This window comes from Aegilops tauschii, chromosome 6 (genome assembly GCF_002575655.3).
Source record: "Aegilops tauschii subsp. strangulata cultivar AL8/78 chromosome 6, Aet v6.0, whole genome shotgun sequence".
NCBI classification, from domain to species: Eukaryota; Viridiplantae; Streptophyta; class Magnoliopsida; order Poales; family Poaceae; genus Aegilops; species Aegilops tauschii.
In genome coordinates this window covers 420,252,516-420,277,461 of record NC_053040.3, presented here as the reverse complement: position 1 = coordinate 420,277,461, position 24,946 = coordinate 420,252,516, and the positions used below count along the sequence as shown (strand labels likewise).

At 45.6% G+C, this 24,946-nt stretch overlaps 2 protein-coding genes across 2 annotated transcripts; both read left to right on the top strand.

The window, feature by feature from the left end:
• Positions 1 to 16,082: 16,082 nt before the first annotated feature.
• On the top strand, positions 16,083 to 21,317 carry LOC109778106 (uncharacterized). Its single transcript, XM_073502354.1, has 5 exons — positions 16,083 to 16,234; positions 16,513 to 17,513; positions 19,260 to 19,376; positions 19,490 to 19,854; positions 20,836 to 21,317. Exons 1-5 carry the CDS (start codon positions 16,105 to 16,107, stop codon positions 21,080 to 21,082), a joined length of 1,860 nt encoding a protein of 619 aa, XP_073358455.1. The 5' UTR covers positions 16,083 to 16,104; the 3' UTR covers positions 21,083 to 21,317.
• A 485-nt stretch (positions 21,318 to 21,802) lies between these two features.
• Positions 21,803 to 24,264, top strand: LOC109778107 (sphinganine C4-monooxygenase 1). The gene is made up of 2 exons (XM_020336658.4): positions 21,803 to 22,459; positions 23,227 to 24,264. The coding sequence occupies exons 1-2, from the start codon at positions 22,229 to 22,231 to the stop codon at positions 23,785 to 23,787; spliced, it is 792 nt and encodes a 263-aa protein (XP_020192247.1). The 5' UTR covers positions 21,803 to 22,228; the 3' UTR covers positions 23,788 to 24,264.
• Positions 24,265 to 24,946: the final 682 nt, after the last annotated feature.

The window sequence follows — 24,946 nt, the reverse complement described above, 5'->3', positions numbered from 1 at the left end:
ACCTAGTTCAATCTCGTTACCGGCAAGTAGCTTTACTCGTTCCGTAATACATCATCCCGCAACTAACTCATTAGTTGCAATGCTTGCAAGGCTTAAGTGATGTGCATTACCGAGTGGGCCCAAAGATACCTCTCCGACAATCGGAGTGACAAATCCTAATCTCGAAATACGCCAACCCAACAAGTACCTTCGGAGACACCTGTAGATCACCTTTATAATCACCCAGTTACGTTGTGACATTTGGTAGCACACAAAGTGTTCCTCCGGTAAACGGGAGTTGCATAATCTCATAGTCATAGGAACATGTATAAGTCATGAAGAAAGCAATAGCAACATACTAAACGATCGAGTGCTAAGCTAACGGAATGGGTCAAGTCAATCACATCATTCACCTAATGATGTGATCCCGTTAATCAAATGAAAACCCATGTCAATGGCTAGGAAACTTAACCATCTTTGATCAACGAGCTAGTCAAGTAGAGGCATACTAGTGACACTCTGTTTGTCTATGTATTCACACATGTATTACGTTTCCGGTTAATACAATTCTAGCATGAATAATAAACATTTATCATGATATAAGGAAATAAATAATAACTTTATTATTGCCTCTAGGGCATATTTCCTTCAGTCTCCCACTTGCACTAGAGTCAATAATCTAGATTACACAGTAATGATTCTAACACCCATGGAGCCTTGGTGCTGATCATGTTTTGCTCGTGGAAGAGGCTTAGTCAACGGGTCTGCAACATTCAGATCTGTATGTATCTTGCAAATTTCTATGTCTCCCACCTGGACTAAATCCTGGATGGAATTGAAGCGTCTCTTGATGTGCTTGGTTCTCTTGTGAAATCTGGATTCCTTCGCCAAGGAAATTGCACCAGTATTGTCACAAAAGATTTTCATTGACCCGATGCACTAGGTATGACACCTAGGTCGGATATGAACTCCTTCATCCAGACTCCTTCATTTGCCGTTTTCGAAGCAGCTATGTACTCCGCTTCACACGTAGATCCCGTCACGATGCTTTGTTTAGAACTGCACCAACTGACAGCTCCACCGTTCAATGTAAACACGTATCCGGTTTGCGATTTAGAATCATCCGGATCAGTGTCAAAGCTTGCATCAACGTAACCATTTACGATGAGCTCTTTGTCACCTCCATAAACGAGAAACATATCCTTAGTCCTTTTCAGGTATTTCAGGATGTTCTTGACCGCTGTCCAGTGATCCACTCCTGGATTACTTTGGTACCTCCCTGCTAGACTTATAGCAAGGCACACATCAGGTCTGGTACACAGCATTGCATACATGATAGAGCCTATGGCTGAAGCATAGGGAACATCTTTCATTTTCTCTCTATCTTCTGCAGTGGTCGGGCATTGAGTCTTATTCAACTTCATACCTTGTAACACAGGCAAGAACCCTTTCTTTGCTTGATCCATTTTGAACTTCTTCAAAACTTTGTCAAGGTATGTGCTTTGTGAAAGTCCAATTAAGCGTCTTGATCTATCTCTATAGATCTTGATGCCCAATATATACGCAGCTTCACCGAGGTCTTTCATTGAAAAACTCTTATTCAAGTATCCCTTTATGCTATCCAGAAATTCTATATCATTTCCAATCAGCAATATGTCATCCACATATAATATCAGAAATGCTACAGAGCTCCCACTCACTTTCTTGTAAATACAGGCTTCTCCAAAAGTCTGTACAAAACCAAATGCTTTGATCACACTATCAAAGCGTTTATTCCAACTCCGAGAGGCTTGCACCAGTCCATAAATGGATCGCTGGAGCTTGCACACTTTGTTAGCTCCCTTTGGATCGACAAAACCTTCCGGTTGCATCATATACAACTCTTCTTCCAGAAATCCATTCAGGAATGCAGTTTTGACATCCATTTGCCAAATTTCATAATCATAAAATGCGGCAATTACTAACATGATTCGGACAGACTTAAGCATCGCTACGGGTGAGAAGGTCTCATCGTAGTCAATCCCTTGAACTTGTCGAAAACATTTTGCAACAAGTCGAGCTTTATAGACAGTAGCATTACCGTCAGCGTCAGTCTTCTTCTTGAAGATCCATTTATTCTCAATTGCTTGCCGATCATCGGGCAAGTCAACCAAAGTCCACACTTTGTTCTCATACATGGATCCCATCTCAGATTTCATGGCCTCAAGCCATTTTGCGGAATGGGCTCACCATCGCTTCTTCATAGTTCGTAGGTTCGTCATGGTCTAGTAACATAACCTCCAGAACAGGAGTACTGTACCACTCTGGTGCGGATCTTACTCTGGCTGACCTACGAGGTTCAGTAACAACTTGATCTGAAGTTCCATGATCATCATCATTAACTTCCTCACTAATTGGTGTAGGCGTCACAGGAACAGATTTCTGTGATGAGCTACTTTCCAATAAGGGAGCAGGTACAGTTACCCCATTAAGTTCTACTTTCCTCCCACTCACTTCTTTCGAGAGAAACTCCTTCTCTAGAAAGGATCCATTCTTAGCAACGAATGTCTTGCCTTCGGATCTGTGATAGAAGGTGTACCCAACAGTCTCCTTTGGGTATCCTATGAAGACACATTTCTCCGATTTGGGTTCGAGCTTATTAGGTTAAAGCTTTTTCACATAAGCATCTCAGCCCCAAACTTTAAGAAACGACAACTTTGGTTTCTTGCCAAACCACAGTTCATAAGGCGTCGTCTCAACGGATTTCGATGGTGCCCTATTTAACGTGAATGCAGCCGTCTCTAAAGCATAACCCCAAAATGATAGCGGTAAATCAGTAAGAGACATCATAGATCGCACCATATCTAGTAAAGTACGATTACGACGTTCGGACACACCATTTCGCTGTGGTGTTTCGGGTGGCGTGAGTTGCGAAACTATTCCGCATTGTTTCAAATGTAGACCAAACTCGTAACTCAAATATTCTCCTCCACGATCAGATCATAGAAACTTTATTTTCTTGTTACGATGATTTTCAACTTCACTCTGAAATTCTTTGAACTTTTCAAATGTTTCAGACTTATGTTTCATTAAGTAGATATACCCATATCTGCTTAAATCATCTGTGAAGGTGAGAAAATAACGATATCCGCCACGAGCCTCAACATTCATCGGACCACATACATCTGTATGTATGATTTCCAACAAATCTGTTGCTCTCTCCATAGTACCGGAGAACGGCGTTTTAGTCATCTTGCCCATGAGGCACGGTTCGCAAGTACCAAGTGATTCATAATCAAGTGGTTCCAAAAGTCCATCAGTATGGAGTTTCTTCATGCGCTTTACACCGATATGACCTAAACGGCAGTGCCACAAATAAGTTGCACTATCATTATCAACTCTGCATCTTTTGGCTTCAACATTATGAATATGTGTATCACTATTATCGAGATTCATCAAAAATAGACCACTCTTCAAGGGTGCATGACCATAAAAGATATTACTCATATAAATAGAACAACCATTATTCTCTGATTTAAATGAATAACCGTCTCGCATCAAACAAGATCCAGATATAATGTTCATGCTCAACGCTGGCACCAAATAACAATTATTTAGGTCTAATACTAACCCCGAAGGTAGATGTAGAGGTAGCGTGCCGACGGCGATCACATCGACTTTGGAACCGTTTCCCACGCGCATCGTCACCTCGTCCTTGGCCAGTGTTCGCTTAATCCGTAGTCCCTGTTTCGAGTTGCAAATATTAGCAACAGAACCAGTATCAAATACCCAGGTGCTACTGCGAGCTCTAGTAAGGTACACATCAATAACATGTATATCACATATACCATTGTTCACTTTGCCATCCTTCTTATCCGCCAAATACTTGGGGCAATTCCGCTTCCAGTGACCAGTCTGCTTGCAGTAGAAGCACTCAGTCTCAGGCTTAGGTCCAGACTTGGGCTTCTTCTCCTGAGCAGCAACTTGCTTGTTGTTCTTCTTGAAGTTCCCCTTCTTCTTCCCTTTGCCCTTTTTCTTGAAACTGGTGGTCTTATTGACCATCAACACTTGATGCTCCTTCTTGATTTCTACCTCCGCAGCCTTTAGCATTGCGAAGAGCTCGGGAATCGTCTTATCCATCCCTTGCATGTTATAGTTCATCACGAAGCTCTTGTAGCTTGGTGGTAGTGATTGAAGAATTATGTCAATGACGCTATCATCCGGAAGATTAACTCCCAGTTGAATCAAGTGATTATTATACCCAGACATTTTGAGTATATGCTCACTGACAGAACTATTCTCCTCCATCTTGCAGCTGTAGAACTTATTGGAGACTTCATATCTCTCAATCCGGGCATTTGCTTGAAATATTAACTTCAACTCCTGGAACATCTCATATGCTCCATGACGTTCAAAACGTCGTTGAAGTCCCGATTCTAAGCCGTAAAGCATGGCACATTGAACTATCGAGTAGTCATCAGCTTTGCTCTGCCAGACGTTCTTAACGTCGTCAGTTGCATCAGCAGCAGGCCTGGCACCCAGCGGTGCTTCTAGGACGTAATTCTTCTGTGCAGCAATGAGGATAATCTTCAAGTTACGGACCCAGTCCGTGTAATTGCTACCATCATCTTTCAACTTTGCTTTCTCAAGGAACGCATTAAAATTCAACGGAACAACAGCACGGGCCATCTATCTACAATCAACATAGACAAGCAAGATACTATCAGGTACTAAGTTCATGATAAATTTAAGTTCAATTAATCATATTACTTAAGAACTCCCACTTAGATAGACATCCCTCTAATCCTCTAAGTGATCACGTGATCCAAATCAACTAAACCATAACCAATCATCACGTGAAATGGATTAGCTTTCAATGGTGAACATCACTATGTTGATCATATCTACTATATGATTCACGCTCGACCTTTCGGTCTCAGTGTTCCGAGGCCATATCTGCATATGCTAGGCTCGTCAAGTTTAACCTGAGTATTCTGCGTGTGCAAAAACTGGCTTGCACCCGTTGTAGATGGACGTAGAGCTTATCACACCCGATCATCACGTGGTGTCTAGGCACGACGAACTTTGGCAACGGTGCATACTCAGGGAGAACACTTTTATCTTGAAATTTAGTGAGAGATCATCTTATAATGCTACCGTCAATCAAAGCAAGATAAGATGCATAAAAGATAAACATCACATGCAATCAATATAAGTGATATGATATGGCCATCATCATCCTGTGCTTGTGATCTCCATCTTCGAAGCACCATCATGATCACCATCATCACCGGCGCGACACCTTGATCTCCATTGTAGCATCGTTGTCGTCTCGTCAATCTTATGCTTCTAGGACTATCGCTGCCGCTTAGTGATAAAGTAAAGCATTACAGGGCGATTGCATTGCATACAATAAAGCGACAACCATATGGCTCCTGCCAGTTGCCGATAACTCGGTTACAAAACATGATTATCTCATACAATAAAATTTAGCATCATGTCTTGACCATATCACATCACAAATATGCCCTGCAAAAACAAGTTAGACGTCCTCTACTTTGTTGTTGCAAGTTTTACGTGGCTGCTACGGGCTTAGCAAGAACCGTCCTTACCTACGCATCAAAACCACAACGATAGTTTGTCAAGTTGGTGCTGTTTTAACCTTCGCAAGGATCGGGCGTAGCCACACTCGGTTCAACTAAAGTTGGAGAAACTGACACCCGCTAGCCACTTGTGTGCAAAGCACGTCGGTAGAACCAGTCTCGCGTAAGCGTACGCGTAATGTCGGTCCGGGCCGCTTCATCCAACAATACCGCCGAACCAAAGTATGACATGGTGGTAAGCAGTATGACTTATATCGCCCACAACTCACTTGTGTTCTACTCGTGCATATGACATCTACGCATAAAACCAGGCTCGGATGCCACTGTTGGGGAACGTGGTAATTTCAAAAAAATTCCTACGCACACGCAAGATCATGGTGATGCATAGCAACAAGAAGGGAGAGTGTTATCCACGTACCCTCGTAGACCGAAAGCGGAAGCGTTAGCACAACGCGGTTGATGTAGTCGCACGTCTTCACGATCCGACCGATCAAGTACCGAACGTACGGCACCTCCGAGTTCAGCACACGTTCAGCCCGATGACGTCCCTCGAACTCCGATCCAGCCGAGTGTTGAGGGAGAGTTTCGTCAGCACGACGGCGTGGTGACGATGATGATGTTCTATCGACGCAGGGCTTCGCCTAAGCACCGCTACAGTATTATCGAGGTGGACTATGGTGGAGGGGGGCACCGCACACGGCTAAAAGATCAAACGATCAACTGTTGTGTCTCTAGGGTGCCCCCTGCCCCCGTATATAAAGGAGCAAGGGGGAGGTGCGGCCGGCCAGGAGGGGGCGCGCCAGGAGGAGTCCTACTCCCACCGGGAGTAGGACTCCCTCCATTTTCCTTGTTGGATTAGGAGAAGAGGGGGAAAGAGGTGGAGGAGAAGAAGGAAAGGGGGGCGCCGCCCCCCTCTCCTTGTCCTATTCGGACTAGGGGGAGGGGCGCGCGGCCCTTGCCCTGGCCGCCTCTCCTCTTCTCCACTAAGGCCCACTATGGCCCATTAACCCCCGGGGGGTTCCGGTAACCCCTCCGGTACTCCGGTAAAATCCCGATTTCACCCGGAACACTTCTGATATCCAAATATAGGCTTCCAATATATGAATCTTCATGCCTCGACCATTTCGAGACTCCTCGTCATGTCCGTGATCACATCCGGGACTCCGAACAATCTTCGGTACATCAAAACATATAAACTCATAATATAACTGTCATTGAAACGTTAAGCGTGCAGACCCTACGGGTTCGAGAACTATGTAGACATGACCAAGACACGTCTCCGGTCAATAACCAATAGCGGAACCTGGATGCTCATATTGGCTCCCACATATTCTACGAAGATCTTTATCGGTCAGACCGCATAACAATATATGTTGTTCCCTTTGTCATCGGTATGTTACTTGCCCGAGATTCGATCGTCGGTATCTCAATACCTAGTTCAATCTCGTTACCGGCAAGTCTCTTTACTCGTTCCGTAATACATCATCCCGCAACTAACTCATTAGTTGCAATGCTTGCAAGGCTTAAGTGATGTGCATTACCGAGTGGGCCCAGAGATACCTCTCCGACAATCGGAGTGACAAATCCTAATCTCGAAATACGCCAACCCAACAAGTACCTTCGGAGACACCTGTAGAGCACCTTTATAATCACCCAGTTACGTTGTGACGTTTGGTAGCACACAAAGTGTTCCTCCGGTAAACAGGAGTTGCATAATCTCATAGTCATAGGAACATGTATATGTCATGAAGAAAGCAATAGCAACATACTAAACGATCGAGTGCTAAGCTAACGGAATGGGTCAAGTCAATCACATCATTCACCTAATGATGTGATCCCGTTAATCAAATGACAACCCATGTCAATGGCTAGGAAACTTAACCATCTTTGATCAACGAGCTAGTCAAGTAGAGGCATACTAGTGACACTCTGTTTGTCTATGTATTCACACATGTATTACGTTTCCGGTTAATACAATTCTAGCATGAATAATAAACATTTATCATGATATAAGGAAATAAATAATAACTTTATTATTGCCTCTAGGGCATATTTCCTTCAAGTTTGCCTCAGTGCTACCGTCAAATGGTTAGCTTTCACAGAGATGTGCCACATAGATGCTCGTTGGTGAGCGGATTACATGAAAGTTGAAGAGTCAATGCATCTATGCCAACTAGCACACTACCGACCGCGTGATCTTTGCGCCTCGATCCGACGGCATTGACTGCGTCACGGTAGTTCGCCTTAGTGTGACCGTCAAATGGTCAGCTTTCTCGGAGATTGGCTACATAGATGTTCATTGGTTAGGGGATTAAATGGGAGCGTAGGAGTCAATACATCTATGCCAGCTGGCACACTCGGACCGCGTGATCTTCGGGCCCCGATCAGACGGCAGCGACTGCGTCGCGCTAGTTTGCCTCAGTGCCACTGTCAGATGGTTAGCTTTCACGAAAATTGGCGGCGTACATACTCATTTGTTAGCGGATTACATGGGAGCTAAAGAGTCAATACATTAATTGGATGGTTCTGGAGAAAATTATAATGGTTGCCTTGCATACGTGTGCTGCCCTTATTTTACGAAATTGTCCATCTCACCTTAAATTCTTATATAGAAGGAGTAAATGAAGTTTACATTGAAAAAACATACGATCATGCTAATACTAAGTGGCAAAGGAGTAAAGAAGAAACCGTAGATATGACCACCAATAAACGGCCAGAACTCAAGAGCAATGGAGGCGCGACAAGCAGAGACAACTTGTTCCATCGGTAACCATCTAAGCTAAACTTTTATCCTTGACAAAGCTCGAAAAAAGAGAAGCCGTACGTGCGCACTACCGACACATTTAAGACTCATGCGCATTAACGGCACTATGCATAAAGACAACAAATTTCACAGATTACCATTTTTATTAAACGGTTTATCCTCACTGAAACTCACAAAAGAGAAGCTGGACGCGCGCACCACTAACAAACGTCAAGAACAGTGTGTCATCATGTTTAAGCCGTGGGAGTCAGGATACAGTACTGCCTATATTTCCTCCATGGTGTTTGAATCAGACAGTCGAGCCGGCCGCAGGGTCGAAAAGCGTGAACCGGCAAAGGATTTGGGGTCCGCAGTTCGCACCGGATGTCCAACGACTCCCCTGCCTGTCGCCCTACACCTATAAACCTCCATCCCCTCACGCCGCGGAGTCCACATCAGGCGCGCTCGCCGTCACACCCCATGATAGTCACCCCCTTTCTCGCAACCGAAGGTACACGCACCCCCTCCTCATCTTCGTCACCCAAAACTTTGTTTTCAAGCCCACTGCACTATTTTTTTCCTATCCCAACATACCAAACATCTCAACTAATACCTTGAAAATTTGATTCTAATATGTTCTATACTCTGGATGGCAGAAATTATAAGGTACTACATTCTGAACACCAACTCGCCATTTTTTAAATCATTTTTCTAACCAGCCCGATCATTTTTTGTGACACCAAACATTTTATATGACACTACGAACCATCCCAGAAAATAGACATGTGTAGTGACACCCAAATGCGTCGCCAAAAATCAGGCTAGAACGTCGTCAAAGCTAGCTAGGGCGCTGCCCCGGGAGGAAAACACCTTGTGATGGTGGACCGTCATAGAAAATAATTTTAGGCGACGGTTCCTGTTTCGTTACTAGAGTTTTTGTCATTGAATAGAGCAAAATTTGTAGTGAACAGAGTCTACAAGAATAAAGTTGCGTAGTAGACAATGGGCGATGATGGCGGCGCACCTTCGGCTTACTTCAGTGCTTCTGGTCGTCGCTAGGTGGTCTACGAATCTAGATGTAATTTTTATTATTTCTGATGCTCGTTGTACTACTATGATTGAAGAGGAATATATATGAAGTTTTCAAAAAAAACTAGCTGCCTTGTTTACTATTTTTATTTTTATTACAGTCATGAAAAGGGTCAGGCCCAACTAGCTTATCTGCTACCTAGTTTCCCCTACTTACTGCATCTATATTAGATACTTCCCTAAAATAAAAATAAAAACTTAAACTTGCACTTGATTGTAATAAAATTGCCATGATTGCACAAATGAATTTGTCATAAAAGTAATGGTATCTTTTTGGACTTAGGTAATCATGAAGTTGAAGAAAACTTGATTGGAAAATTTCCATGTAGATTGTAACCAAATTTGCCATGATCATTAAATAAAAAGATTTGCCATGTTGATAATAATAAAATTTCCATGGTAACACTAATGAATTTGCCATAAAATGCTAATGTTAGTTTGCAACTGAGATTATCGTGATGCCACCCACCGCTCATGCCGCCGTCCACCAACATGTCGCCGCTCATGCCGCTGCCGCTCGCCGAGCTGCCAGACCGCCCCTCCTCGGTGGCCACATCGCGTCCGCGTCGCCACCCGCGGCCATGCTGCCTCGCGCAGGTGACTACCAAACCGCCTCACGCCGCCCCTCGCTGGTGGCTGTCACGCGTGCCACTCTTTGCGAAAGAAACGAAGAGAAGATGAGGGAAGCGATGGCAAGTAGCACCAGTAGATTACATAGCGCGACAGAGATGGCGATGGTGACCAGACGCAATGGACTCCTATAGCAACTGGTGAATGGAAGGATCGAGCAATCATAGCCTAGGTCGAGCTCGATGGTGAGCAACTGAGAAAACCCACATCAAGCACGAGGTAACGAGGTCAACCATGACAGCAAGTAGTCATGGCGGAGTCAGCTGCTAATGGCACACAACCCACGACGAAGACTAAAGGAGACAAGGGAGCGACAATGACCAACACAAGCAGACTCTAGAACGCGACGGAAATGAAGGTGGCAATTTAATGCATCGCACTCCTACCATAACCCGGGGATGGAGGGGTCGATTGCCCCTAGACATGGTCGAGCTCGATGGTGAGCAGCTGCCAAAACCGAGATCACGCACGGGGCAGCAAGATCAATTGCGTCGGCCAGCAGTCGCGACGGAGACCATCACATGATGGGGGAGGCGAGGAACAAGCTATCCAGGAGACATGCGGGGATTCGAACAAACATGGCAACTCTTGGAAATGGCCTCTCCCACGAGAGGATAACCATGGTGAATTTGCATTTTCCCCTTCTTCCTAATTGTTCTATGCCAACTGGCAGACTACGGACCGCGTGATCTCCACACCCCAATCTGACGGTAGCGACTGTGTCACACTAGTTCGCCCCAGTGCGATTTTCAAATGGTTAGCTTTCATGGAGGTTGGCGGCATAGATGCTCGTCGGTTAGTGGAATACATGGGAGCTGAGTCAATACATTTATGCCAGTTGGCGTATTATGGACCGCGTGATCTTCGCGCCCTGATCCGACGATAGTGACTGCGTCGCGCTAGTTCGCCTCAGTGCGACCGTTAGATGGTTAGCTTTCACGAAGATTGGCGGCATACATGCTCGTTGGTTAATGGATTACATGGGAGCTTAAGAGTTAATACATTAATTGAATGGTTTTGAAGAAAATTATAAGGGTTGCCTTGCATACGTGTGCTGCCTTGATTTTGCAAAATTGTCCATCTCACCTTAAATTCCCATATAGAAGGAGTAGATGAAGTTTACATTGAAAAAACATACGATCACGCTAATAATAAGCGATCAAATGAGTATCTCTGTCATTAAACTTTGGCCCTATGAAATGTTGTTGACATTGCTATATTTATAAGTTTTACTCTACTAGATATAGGTACCATGACAATTAATCAAACCGTTTATTCTAAACAAAGATCGCAAAGAAGAAGCCGTACGTATGACCACCAACAAACGGCCAAATCTCAAGAGCAATGGAGGCGCGGCAGGTAAAGACAACCTGTTCAACGGTAACTGTCCAATCTAAACCGTTATCCTCGGCAAAGCTCAAAAAAGAGAAGCCGTACGTGCGCACTAGCGACACACATTTAAGACTCGCGATTAGTAACGACACTACGCATAAAGACAACATGTTCCATAGATAACCGTTTTCATTAAACCGTTTATCCTCATTAACACTCACAAAAGAGAAGTTGTACCTGCGCACCACTAGCAAGTGTCAAGAACAGTGTGTCGCCATGTTTAAGCTGCGGGAGCCAGGATTCGTAGTCTTTTCCTTACGAATCCATTTGATTTGATTGTTGAATATACTGCATAAAGGTTGTTAAGTTGCAATAGTATAAGGATCCACAGGTCCTTACCACAAGAAAGAGAACGAGACGTGCTTAGAACACGAGTGTGTGTCCTTTTTTCAAGAAAGTAGGCATGTTTACCCAATCGGGCATAAAATTGACCAGGAAAAAAATATGGCCTATATTTCCTCCACGGCGTTTGATCCAGGCAGTCGATGCGGCCGTAGGGTCGAAAAGCGTTGAACCGGCAAAGGATTTGGGGTCCGCAGTCCGCACCGGATGTCCATCGACTCCCTCCCTATCTCCCCACACCTATAAACCCCACCCCTGATGCAGCGGAGGCCACATCAGCCGCGCCGTGCACCCCCCCTAACAGTCATCCCATTTCTCGCTACCGAAGGTACGCACACCCGCTCCCTCCTCACCTCCGTCATCTGGACCTGGATTGATTTCAGTTACCACTTCCTCAATTCTACCTGCATCATAGTCAGTTGCGTGCCCTACCCATCGACGAGATCGAGCCGAGCGATTGCCCGTACTCGGTTCGATCTCTGCCAGTAGATTCAGCGCGGGTATGTATCAGTAGCTATGTGTTTGATCTCTCTCTCTCTCTCTCTCTCTCGTGTTCTTGATTTGGCACGATCTTGATGTACTGCGAGCTTTGCTATTATAGTTGGATCTTATGATGTTTCTCCCCCTCTACCTTCTTGTAATGGATTGAGTTTTCCCTTTGATGTTATCTTATCGAATTGAGTCTTTAAGGATTTGAGAACACTTGATGTATGTCTTGCATGTGCTTATCTGTGGTGACAATGGGATATTCACATGATCTACTTGATGTATGTTTTGGTGATCAACTTGCGGGTTCTATGACCTTGTGAACTTATGCATAGGAGTTGGCACACGTTTTCATCTTGACTCTCCGGTAGAAACTTTGGGGCACTCTTTGAAGTTCTTTGTGTTGGTTTGAATAGATGAATCTGAGATTATGTGATGCATATCGTATAATCAAACCCGCGGATACTTGTGGTGACATTGGAGTATCTAGGTGACATTAGGGTTTTGGTTGATGTGTATCTTAAGGTGTTATTTTAGTACGAACTCTAGGGCTGTTTGTGACACTTATAGGAATAGCCCAATAGATCGATCAGAAAGAATAACTTTGAGGTGGTTTCGTACCCTACAATAATCTCTTCGTTTGTTCTCCGCTATTAGTGACTTTGGAGTGACTCTTTGTTGCACGTTGAGGGATTGTTATATGATCTAATTATGTTATCATTGTTGAGAGAACTTTCACTAGTGAAAGTATGAACCCTAGGCCTTGTTTCCAAGCATTGCAATACCGTTTTCGCTCACTTTTGTTACTTGTTACCTTGCTGTTTTTATATTTTCAGATTACAAAAACCTGTATCTACTATCCATATTGCACTTGTATCACCATCTCTACGCCGAACTAGTGCGCCTATACAATTTACCATTGTATTGGGTGTGTTGGGGACACAAGAGACTCTTTGTTATTTGGTTGCAGGGTTGTTTGAGAGAGACCATCTTCATCCTACGCCTCCCACGGATTGATAAACCTTAGGTCATCCACTTGAGCGAAATTTGCTACTGTCCTACAAAACTCTGCGCTTGGAGGCCCAACAAGAGTCTACAAGAAGAAGGTTGCGTAGTAGACATCACCTACAAGTGACCATAGTGTTTTCTGCATTCGAGTTGTTCATGCAATGTCACATGTCATGAACTCATAATGAACCAACTAAAAATGGCTAAAAAATGGCTTGCCGCGATTCTTACCTCGGGAACTATGAATGCGTGGCTGGACGAGCTTGACTCTCAACCGGAGACGATGTTAATGGAGCGCATCCTGCGGAAGAAACCAAGAGAAGACGGGGGAAGCGACGGTGAGCAACACTAGCAGATTCCATAGCGCGATGGAGATGGCGATGGCGACCAGATGCAATGGACTCTTGTGGCGACCGGTGAATGGAAGGATCAAGCAATTGTAGCCTAGGTCGAGCTCGATGGTGAGCAGCCGCGAAACCCCTCCCCCCCTCAAGCGCGGGGTAACGAGGTCAACCATGACAGCGAGTAGTCATGGCGGAGTCGTCTGCTAATGGCACACAACCCATGATGAAAACTAGAGGAGACAGGGGAGCGACAATGAGTAACACAAGCAGACTCCAGAACACGGCGGAGATGGAGGTGGCGATTAAACGCATCGCACTCCTACTACAACTGGGGATGGAGGGGTCGAGCGCCCCTAGTCGTGGTCAAGCTTGATGGTGAGCAACCGCCAAAACTGAGATCATGCGCGAGGCAGCAAGGTCGACTGCGAAGGAGACCATCACATGATGGGGAAGGCGAGGAAGAAGCTATCCATGATACATGTGGGGATTTGGACAAACATGACAGCTCCTCCTGGAAATGGCCTCTCCCAACAAGTGGATAACGATGGTGAATTTGTTATTTCTTCTCCCTTCTTCCTAAATGTTATATGCCAGCTGGCACACTACGGACGTGATCTTCACGCCCCGATCCGACGGCAGTGACTGCATCACACTAGTTCGCCTCAGTGCAACCGTCAAATGGTTAGCTTTCATGGAGATTGGTGACATAAATGTTCATTGGTTAGCGGAATACATGGGAGCTGAAGAGTTAATACATCTATGCCAGCTGGCACACTATGCACCCCATGATCTTCGCGCCCCGATCCGACGGTAGCGACTGCGTCGCGTTAATTCGCCTCAGTGGGACCGTCGAATGGTTAGCGTTCACTAAGATTGGCGGCATACATGCTCGTTGGTTACTGGCTTACATGGGAGCTGAAGAGTTAATACATCTATGCCAGCTGGCACACTATGGACCCCGTGATCTTTGCGCCCGATCCGACGGCAGCGACTGCGCCGCGTTAGTTCGCCTCAGTGCAACCGTCAGATGGTTAGCTTTCACGAAGATTGGCGGCATACATGCTCGTTGGTTACCGACTTACATGGGAGCTGAAGAGTTAATACATCTATGTCAGCTGGCACACTATGGACCCCGTGATCTTCGCGCCCCGATCCGACGGCAGCGACTACGTCACGCTAGTTCATCTCAGTGCAACCGTCAGATGGTTAGCTTTCACGAAGATTGGCGGCATACATGCTCTCGTTGGTTACCGGCTTACATGGGAGCTGAAGAGTTAATACATCTATGTCAGCTAGCACACTATGGACCCCGTGATCTTCGCGCCCCGATCCGACGGCAGCGACTGCGTCGCGCTAGTTCGCCTCAATGCAACCATCAGATGGTTAGCTTTCACAAAGACTGGCGGCATACATGCGATTACCGGCTTACATAGGACCTGAAGAGTTAATACATCTATGCGAGCTGGGACACTACAGACCGCGTGATCTTCACGCTCGATCCGACGGCATTGACTGCGCCACGCTAGTTCTCCTCAGTGCGACCGTCAAATGCTTAGCTTTCACGGAGATTGGCGGCATACATGCTTGTTGATAAAATTACATGGGAGCTGAAGAGTCAATATATTAATTCGATGGTTTTGGAGAAGATTATAATGGTTGCCTTGCATACTATGCTGCCTTGATTTTGCGAAATTATCCATCTCATCTTAAATTCCCATATAGAAGGAGTAGATGAAGTTTACATTGGAAAAACATACGCTCACTAATAATAAGCGACAAAAGAGTATACGACGCATGTTGAAATGAGTATCTCCATTATTAAACTTTGGACCAACGGAACGTTGTTGACATTGCTATATTTATAAGCTTTACTCTACTAGATATAGGCACCATGATGGTTATAATCAGACCGTTTATTAGCATCAAGTAAAGGCAACTTGTTCCACGGGTAACCATCCAATCTAAACTGTTATCCTCGGCAAAGCTCGAAAAAAGAGAAGCCGTACGTGCGCACTACCGACACACATTTAAGGCCTTGAGCAGTAACAACACTATGCATAAAGACAACATGCTCCATAGATAAACCGTTTTCATTAAACTGTTCATCCTCCTTAAAACTCACAAAAGTGAAGCCATACGAGCGCACCACTAACAAACGTCAAGAACAGAGCGTCGCCATGTTTAAGTTGTGGGAGCTAGGATTCATAGTCTTTTCCTTATAAATCCATTTGATTGTTGAATATACCGCACAAAGGTTGTTAAAATGCAATAGTATAAAGACCCACAGGTCTCGTCTCCTTGCCCCAAGAGACCGAGACGTGCTACTAGAACGAGCGTGTGTCCTTTTTTCAGAAAGTGGGCATGTTTACCCAATCGGGCATAGAATAGACCAGGAAAAATACCGCCTATATTTCCTCCACGGCGTTCGATCCAGACAGTCCAGCCGTCTATAGGGTCGAAAAGCGAACCGGCAAAGGATTTGGGGTCCGCACTCCGCAGTCCGCACCGGATGTCCATCGAGGACTCCCCTCCCTGTCTCCCCACGCCTATAAACCCCCACCCCCTGACGCAGAGCGGAGGCCACATCAGGCGCGCCGTGCACATCCCCCTGACAGTCATCCCCTTTCTCGCTACCGAAGGTACGCGCTCCTCACCTCCGTCATCCGGACCTGGATTTCAGTTACCACTTCCTCAATTCTCCCTGCATCGTAGCCGGTCGCGTGCCCTACCGATCGACGAGATCGAGCCGAGCGATTGCCCGTACTCAGTTCGATCTTCGCGAGTAGATTCAGCGCGGCTCAGTTCGATCTTCGCGAGTAGATTCAGCGTAGTTTAGTTCGATTTTTTCACGAGTAGATTCAGCAAAGTTTTTCTGAATTTTCGTGGCAATTTTCCCTGATCTGGCCGCTCCAATCAGCCATGGTGAAGGAGGCGCCCACCACTCCGAGCGCCAAGGGCAAGGGCGCCGCGTCCGCCTCCGCCTCCGCGAAGACGCCGCCGTCCAAGGCCACCCCCGGATCGGTCAGGCGCAAGAGGGCGTGTAAGAAGAAGAAGGCCGATCCGGAGAAGCAGAAGGCGGCCGCCGCCGCTGCAGTCGCGGCCTCCGCCGACGCGCCTGCTTCGGGGCCCACGCCGGTGGTTCCCGCCCCGGCCGACGTCGGCACTTCGGCCGCCCTTGTGGTCGCCGAGAACGGCGGCGCCGACGGGAAGATGGTCGCCAAGGCCAACGGTGATGGCGATAAGTCCGTCGCCAAGGACAACGGTGGTGGCAGTAAGTCCGTCGCCGAGAACAAGGGTGATGGCGCTAAGTCCGTCGCCAAGGACAAGGGTGATGGCAGTAAGTCCGTCGCCGAGAACAAGGGTGATGGCACTAAGTCCGTCACCGAGAACAAGGGTGATGGCAGTAAGTCTGTCGCCGAGAACAAGGGTGATGGCAGTAAGTCTGTCGCCGAGAACAAGGGTGATGGCAGTAAGACTGTCGCCGAGAGCAAGGGTGATGGCATTAAGATGGGCACTGGGAACAGCAGTGCTGACAGGAAGATGGGCACTGGGAACAGCAGTGCTGACAGGAAGAGGGGTAGGAAGGATAAGATGAGGGGGAGGGAGAAGGGGGAAGGACAGGGGAGGGTGAACCCGAAGGGGGAGGAGAAGGAGAAGAAGGACGACACAGCGGGGGAGGAGAGGGGCAGTGCTGGGTTTATCTTCATGTGCAATGGAAAGACGAAGCCGGAGTGCTTCCAGAACAGCGTGTTTGGCTTGCCCAAGGCGAAGATAGATGTGGTGGAGAAGATCCGACCAGGGGCGAAGCTGTTCCTGTATGACTTTGACCTGAAGCTTCTCTATGGGGTGTACAAGGCAACGGCAAGAGGAGGGATGGATCTTGTGCGACGTGCGTTCAACGGGAAATTCCCTGCTCAGGTAATTCTTGGTCATTGTTTGCGTGCTTATGGCCCATTGTTATGGTAGTAGAAGTATCCCGTTTACTATTAACTAGTATTATTATACAACCTGTCCTGAAGATATTATGGGAAATTCCCTGCTCAGGTAATTTTTGGTCATTGTTTGCGTGCTTATGGCCCATTATTATGTTAGTAGAAGTATCCTGTTTACTATTAACTAGTATTATTATACAACCTGTCCTGAAGATATTATGTGCTATATCGTATGGTTAGGGTATGTAGAAAGCCGCACAAGTTAATACCGCAGACAATGGCCTGATAGTTTTTTTTTGACTGATCCTTTGAAAGGCTCATTAGTGATGTGTTGAAATTCCTGTTGATTCCGATGGCATGCAAACTCGAAGTTTGGATATGCGTGTATGCTTATTGAAGAGAACAGCGACATGTTCTTCTTGTCTCACTTGGCAACTTTTTACGTCATTAAACTTAAAATGGTTATTTAAGCTAAATTTATTTTCTTACAAGGCTTGTGCTTCAATTTTTTCATAACGAATCAGAACGGTTACTAGTGAGTACTAATTCTTATTTTAGTTTCCTTAATCATTAAATGTCCATGGCGGTCTAGCATTGATCATGTGGGAGTTGTCGTTTGTTGCGTCAGTAAGTCTTTGCTAGAGTAGCAGAGGGTGCAAAGGTCGTGGTATATTGGAACACATCCTAGCATACATGATGTTACGTGGCAAAGGGTGAGGTGGAAGTCTTCTCGAAATGATGGTAGATAGGACACCTCCGATCAAGTTAGGAAACACACATGATCTTTTTATGAGAAAATGTCACATGTCCTGAACTATCTTTAATTAATAGAGACAAAGTAAACCATTTGTTCCCTTCAAAATGTGTTGATTTCTGTTAAGAAGGTATATGTTTGCACTTTGCACAGTAACCGAATTAATGGCGATCTCAGGCTATGTAGAAAGAAATAGCTGTTTGTCTTTGAGTTTCTGGCCTAATCTTTTTTGGTAATTAGTTCAATAGTTTTGTCTGACCTTCGGAAGAAAAATCGGCGGATGACCTTGCATGGTTACACCCATGTTTGTAATGATATACCTAGCAAAACATATTAATGGTGAGTACTGGTAGATGGCAAGGATTAATTGTGTGGAGGGAGCGAGTAAAATGGTATTGGAACATGCGTATGCAAACACTACTGATCATCTATAACGAATCCCTTGCGAAAGCAATATTATGCACAGATCTCTATAATAGAGCTATGGGTGCGTTTGGTTTGAGCCCAACATCACCAAAATTTTGCTAGTCAAAATATTGGCTAAGGTTTTGGTTGCCCATGTTTTGGCAAAAAAAAAAAAATCAACTAGAGTTGACTAGAGCACTTGGGCATTCCAAAATATTTGGCAACCATCCAAGCAAGAGCCAAAATTTTGGCTATGACCAAAAAGGTTAGTATGGTTGGTTTTGGTCACCATCCAAAGTTCCAAGCACACCCTATGTTTGCCGTGGAATTCTAATTTCTCTATACCCCATGTTGATTAATTTGCATTATTACATTTTGTGTTTGCCAAAATCTGTGGTGATCTTGTTCTTTTAATATCTTTTATCCTTTCAGTGTGGGGTGTTTTAGCCTTGGAAAGCTAACATGGAGTTTCTTTTAGCATTGTTTTCATCTTTCATGAAGATGAATGATAGGTCAAAGGAGATGATGCTAAGGACACTTTATTATTTTAACTAATTCATGCACTTGATGCAGGTCAAATTCAGGATTGATAAAGATTGTCTTCCGCTTCCTGAGAGTAGTTTCAAGCATGCCATTAAGGAGAACTATGATTCAAAGGGAAAATTCACCCAAGAGCTCAATTCTAGACAAGTAAGCCATGACAATTATTCTAAATTGTGTAATTTGAAATGTATCCAAAACTGAAATAAAACTAAAATAACATTTTGCATGTTCATGATGTAATTTATGGTTCTATTTTGTAGGTCCGTAAGCTACTGGCACTATACAAGCCAATTAACATACATCGGCCATCTTCCCAACATGTTCAAGAAGTTCCTCGGACAAACCGTGTTGAAAGGCTCCTGCCTCACTATGTTGAAGAAAGGCGACAGCCATATGATTATGAAGAAAGGAGGCTGCCACGATATCATGAAGAAATGCAACACCCACAATTTGCTGAGGAAAGGAGGTTAGCCTATGATTATGAAGAAAGAAGGCCATCACTCCATGTTGAAGAAATTCGACGCCCACAATTTGTTGAAGAAGCTCAGCCACCTACATACTATCATGTTGCTCCTGCTCCTCATGGTTCATACCATCCACATCAAGCTAATATCATTTATGAAAGGTGAGTGGTCATTATCTTATATGTTCGTATACTGTAATTTGTGTGCTAATTTAATTTATATAACAGAAAATATTTTTAATTAATATATTTTCAAGCATGGCAGTCAATTTAATAGTACAATTTTTTGGCTGCTTCCAAATTGAATTTTTAATTGTGAGCATAGCTTTTCACCATATTTTCGTCCATTTTATCGAAGTATGTTTGATAAGTTGTGTCCGTTGATGTGAAATTATTAGAAGGTCGTAATTCTTTTGTAATCCTTTAGTGGGGCACTTTGTTACTCTGAATGCAGAATTTCCTTCCCACCAACTATTTGTTCAATGGGTTGTTTCTGTGGATTCTGTTAGTTTGGTGCCGAGTCTAAGATAGCTAACCAATTCACCTCTTTCTAAAAAGTATACGATTAATAGCTGTAGACTATTATGATTCATATACTGGGTGCTGATTACCCTAGTATAGGCTGTTTTATGAGAATCTGGGATTTCATTTCAGAAGAAAAGAACTGTTGAATCTAGGAGACCTGTTCATTCTTTCCAAAAGTTTGTCCGACTCATCAAAGAAAGTATTAATGCACTGGAGGCCCCTACAGTTTAGGCACCTTACTGGCACTTCATTACATGCTCATGGCCCTCAATTTTCTCTTTTTTAGAAATAAGAAGTTTACCCTCATGCCAGAACCTTTCCTTCATGATTCTAGAATTTGTGTATTTGTTTGGCAATTAATCATGAACAGACTAAAACATTTAGGAACAAAAAGCAAATTTGGCATGTATTAATATTTGAACATGTCGTTGAGGGTGTTTTTGACATCTCTTCAAGGTTTATATCATGCTGTCTTGATGACTGCGGTCTTTTACAAATGTAAACCATGCACTACAACATAAAAATGTTTTGATTTAGTTGTTATCTAATCATATACATACACATATGCTCCGATGCTTGATGAATTCTGACCTTGTTGAACTTGAATTCTGCTCCCAGGGCTCCAGCTGACGCCGCCAACAGGGTGGATCCATTCCTTCCAAGAGACTACAGGGTGCCGCCGCAGGAGGTCGCCGCGCACCCCAGCTACGCTGACGAGATCTACCGTGGTGCTTACCCCGCCGCTCAGGACCTGTCCTACGCGGCCAGGCCTGCCGCTTACCCGGCAAACCTCCAGGGGCCTGCTGCTTCAAGGGTGCCGGTGTCCTCCCTCTACTCGTTCGCCGGCGCACCGGCGTACAGATGATCGCTGCAGCGCCTGCTCTGAAACCGGTCCTGACCAGCATGATTCGCTGGTTGGTGGTGTAGCTAGCGTCGTCTTCTGATACATACTGTAGTCGTTTGTTGGATCCCTGACTTGGATGTCGTTTGTCACAAGTGTGGTACCTGGAACGTGTCGTTTGCCACAAGTGGGGTACTGGAACGTGTCGTTGGCTGTTAAACAAGTGACTTTCCTGACAAGTGCTGCCGTGGTCTTGCAAGTGTGGTCTGTTTTGTTTGTTATATGAATCTCGGTAGCTGGTAGTGCGTAGATATTCGGTTGATCCATCTTCGAAATTCGCAGTTTAGATATACTACTTTAGTGATCTAAAACGTCTTTAATTAGTTTACGGCGGTGGTGCTATTTTAGCTGATTTTTAAGCGTAATCTGATCACATGCCTCCGTAAGAAAGTGGTTCCTGGTCAAGTTCGGCAGGAAGCAAGGAGCCATCAAGTTCCGTCGCAATCTTCTGGGCGGCCGGCTAAAGCCAGCCAAGGGGTCAAACGAGCAACGCCGCGAAAAGGAATGGACTCGGGCTAGGCTGCCGCTCTACTACTACGCAGGAAGGAAATCTCATCTACTGTCGTGGTCTTCACGATATTTGACACGAAGATCCACAGAAACTTCCCGTGACGGGGTACACCACAACATCGCCACCGTTGGCGCCGTGGATCCACACGGTGGCGTACACGTACGTGCTCGCTCGCTCGTGCGGGCCGTTTGATAACCTCCGGCCCCTCTGCGGGGATGCGGCCAGCGCCCGTCCCCCCGTCTCCTCCCCCCTCCCTCCCTGTCGTCGCACGGACCGACGGCGACGGCCGGGCCCCTCCCGCCGGGCCACCGCGCCTATATTCCAGCCTCTGGCCTCCCCCCTCCCACCCGCCTTCCTCCAGCGCAGCCGCCAGCCCCCGCTGAAAAGTCCTCCAACCCCAAAGCTCCCCCTCTCCGTCGGAGAGATCCGGGCCGCCTGCCCCCAATCCCGCCGCCCCCCGCCCCCGAATCCGCGCGGCGTCCACGGGCGTTGGGCGAGAGAAGCCTCGCGCTCGCGCGCGCGCGCATTTCCTCCGTCGCCTCGTCTCGTCTCGCCGGGGATTCGGGAGGGGGCCGGGGCCCGCGAGGGAGGGAGGCGGGATGCCGATTGGGGTGTCGGACGAGCTGCTCGGCACGTTCGTGCCGATCGCCGTCTACTGGCTCTACTCGGGGCTCTACGTCGCGCTGGACGGCGTGGAGGGCCTCGACGCGTACCGCCTGCACCCCAGGGGGGACGAGGCCGCCAGGAACGTCGTCTCCAGGGGCGCCGTCGTCAGGGGCGTCCTCGTCCAGCAGGCCTTCCAGGTCGTCGTCGCGCTCACGCTCTTCGCGGTAATCCTCCTCGCCCTTTCCTGTCTATATATATATTCCTTCTGGTTTGCAGATAGGCCACCTGAATACGTAGCTTTGGCCTTTGCTGTAGTGGCAACAATGATTTTAAGGCCTTTGCTGTATTGGTAACCATGATTTTGAGCTGCAAAGTGCCTTTTCTCTTTGCCTCTTCCATAAATGGCACTAGTAGATAGAGAGACGCTTGATAAGCTATCTATCCTGATTTGGAGCTGAAGTGACTGGCTTAGGACGTCCTTGTCTTGGATTGTTTTGGCATGTAACTACCGCATTCCACATAGAGCAAAATTTTGGGACCTGACCTGTGGTGAAATGAAATATTAAGGAAAGGAAATCAGCATGCCATGCTTATAACTGCAGTTTGGTTTCTGGAGAGTTGCTCAGCCTAACGTTTTTGCGTTTATACTTGCTGTGGAAGATAAGAAACTTACCGTTGCTAACAAAGAAACCCGACCCTCTGAAATAGTAGCGAGGAGCTGATTCTAGTATTGCTTCTGAGAAGCAGTTGTACATTTGTACAATAGCATACAGCATGTTACAAACCCCAAAATTGATGCAACACTACACTTTATGTTGACTGAAAGTACAACAACATAGCGTCTCATGGGGAAAACTTGGTTTGCAGTAATGCCCAATTTAACGAGCAGTTTTTTGAAGTAATACCAGGCCTTAACAATTCTTGTGGACTTTACCTGACAGCTTCATTTATACGCAAGTTTCTAAAGTGGTTAAATTTTCTTGAACTGCAGGTTATTGGTGATGAGAGTGGTATTGCACCGAAGCAGCCTTCTGCTGTGGTGATAGCGCTGCAATTTATCATCGCGATGTTTGTCATGGACACATGGCAGTACTTCATGCACAGATACATGCACATCAACAAGTTTCTGTATAAGCACATCCATTCCAAGCACCACACTCTTGTAGTCCCTTATTCCTTTGGGGCTCTTTACAACCACCCTCTTGAGGGCCTTATTCTGGACACTATTGGCGGTGCTCTCTCCTTCCTCCTCTCCGGTATGACACCACGAACATCCATATTCTTTTTCTCTTTTGCGACCATCAAGACGGTGGATGACCACTGCGGGCTGTGGCTTCCCGGGAACATCCTCCATGCGTTGTTCAACAACAACACTGCTTACCATGATATCCACCACCAGCTCTATGGCAACAAATATAACTTTTCTCAACCTTTCTTCGTCCTTTGGGATAAGATTCTGGGGACATACATGCCCTACTCTCTCGAGAACCGGAAAGGGGGTGGGTTCGAGTCCCGGCCAGTTAAGTCAGTAGAGCAGACCAAGGCTGATTAATACGTGCATATTCTCTGATTCTCGTTCTGCTTAGATCCGATACACACTGTCCTATCACGCCGCCTGATTCTCTAACTATGAAAATGCTGTAGAAGCCTTATGTCCTGGTTCATATAGTGAGGGTTTTTCGTGTTTTCTAACACTTTCTTTCTTTCGATTTGGTTTGGGAGTCCCATCTTGTATCAAGGTATAGTGGGTAAAATATTGTATTGTATGAAAGAATACTCGGCATCCACTTGGATTTGTCTCCTCTGGATCGGTCTGTACTTCCATCCACATGGTGATGTTAACAAAGAAGGATGATATTAACACTACACGCAGTATGCAGCATTGTGTTGTCCTGCCCATTTCGTTGTCTTCTTTTTCATTTGTGTGTTGTGTTGGATGAATGTTGGACATATAAGCCTTCTTTCTGCTGTGTATAATAACCTGCGGAGATGATCCACCAGTGAGCTTTATTGAACTATAGTTTTGTTTCTGGAGATGATCCACCAGTGAGCTGTATTGAACTATAGTTTTTATCTGGAGATGATCCACCAGTGAGCTGTGCTGAAATGAAATATAGTTTTGTTTCTGCTGATCATCATCATTTGCAGCTTTGTGTTTCAGTTCTGTAGTTCTGCTGTCAGGCACTCGGGCTATGTTGTGGCGCCGCCAGTCCAGGACTAAACTGAATTTTGATCTGGGGACTAAACTGAATTTTGTTTGTTCGTTGCAACCGACAGAAGCTTATCTGTAAATAGCTGAACTAACTACTGCTTACAGGACATAACAATTTCAAATATAATTACTATGCATACTTCTTACCATGAAGTGGCAGGTTTACTAGAAGATTACTCTATGGCAGCTGAAGCGTGTGTGCGCTATGACTACGATCATCTGAGCCAAAAACCTCAACCCAAATATGCCTAGAACATGAACCAGAAAGTTGGACAAAGCTAGCGCACAACGGAGTGACCCGACCACCTAACAAGATCTCGACACCAATAGCAACACAACCGGATCATCAACGCCAACTTGGAAGTGCCATTGACATCATCCATATAAATTATCACATATTGTAACCCCGCAAGACCGGAAAAAAAACCATTATGTCAAATTGAATGGTGGCTATTCAGAAATCTTTGTCCCATGTCGGAGGCTCTGTAGGAGAAATTGG

Excerpts from the sequence above, each read along its gene's own strand:
- LOC109778106 (XM_073502354.1), top strand. The coding sequence starts at position 16,105 with ATGTCCATCGAGGACTCCCCTCCCTGTCTCCCCACGCCTATAAACCCC. Across the intron at positions 16,235-16,512 it reads CCCCTTTCTCGCTACCGAAG|CCATGGTGAAGGAGGCGCCC; the intron begins GTACGCGCTCCT and ends CGCTCCAATCAG. Across the intron at positions 19,377-19,489 it reads AAGAGCTCAATTCTAGACAA|GTCCGTAAGCTACTGGCACT; the intron begins GTAAGCCATGAC and ends TCTATTTTGTAG.
- LOC109778107 (XM_020336658.4), top strand. The coding sequence starts at position 22,229 with ATGCCGATTGGGGTGTCGGACGAGCTGCTCGGCACGTTCGTGCCGATC. Across the intron at positions 22,460-23,226 it reads TCGCGCTCACGCTCTTCGCG|GTTATTGGTGATGAGAGTGG; the intron begins GTAATCCTCCTC and ends CTTGAACTGCAG.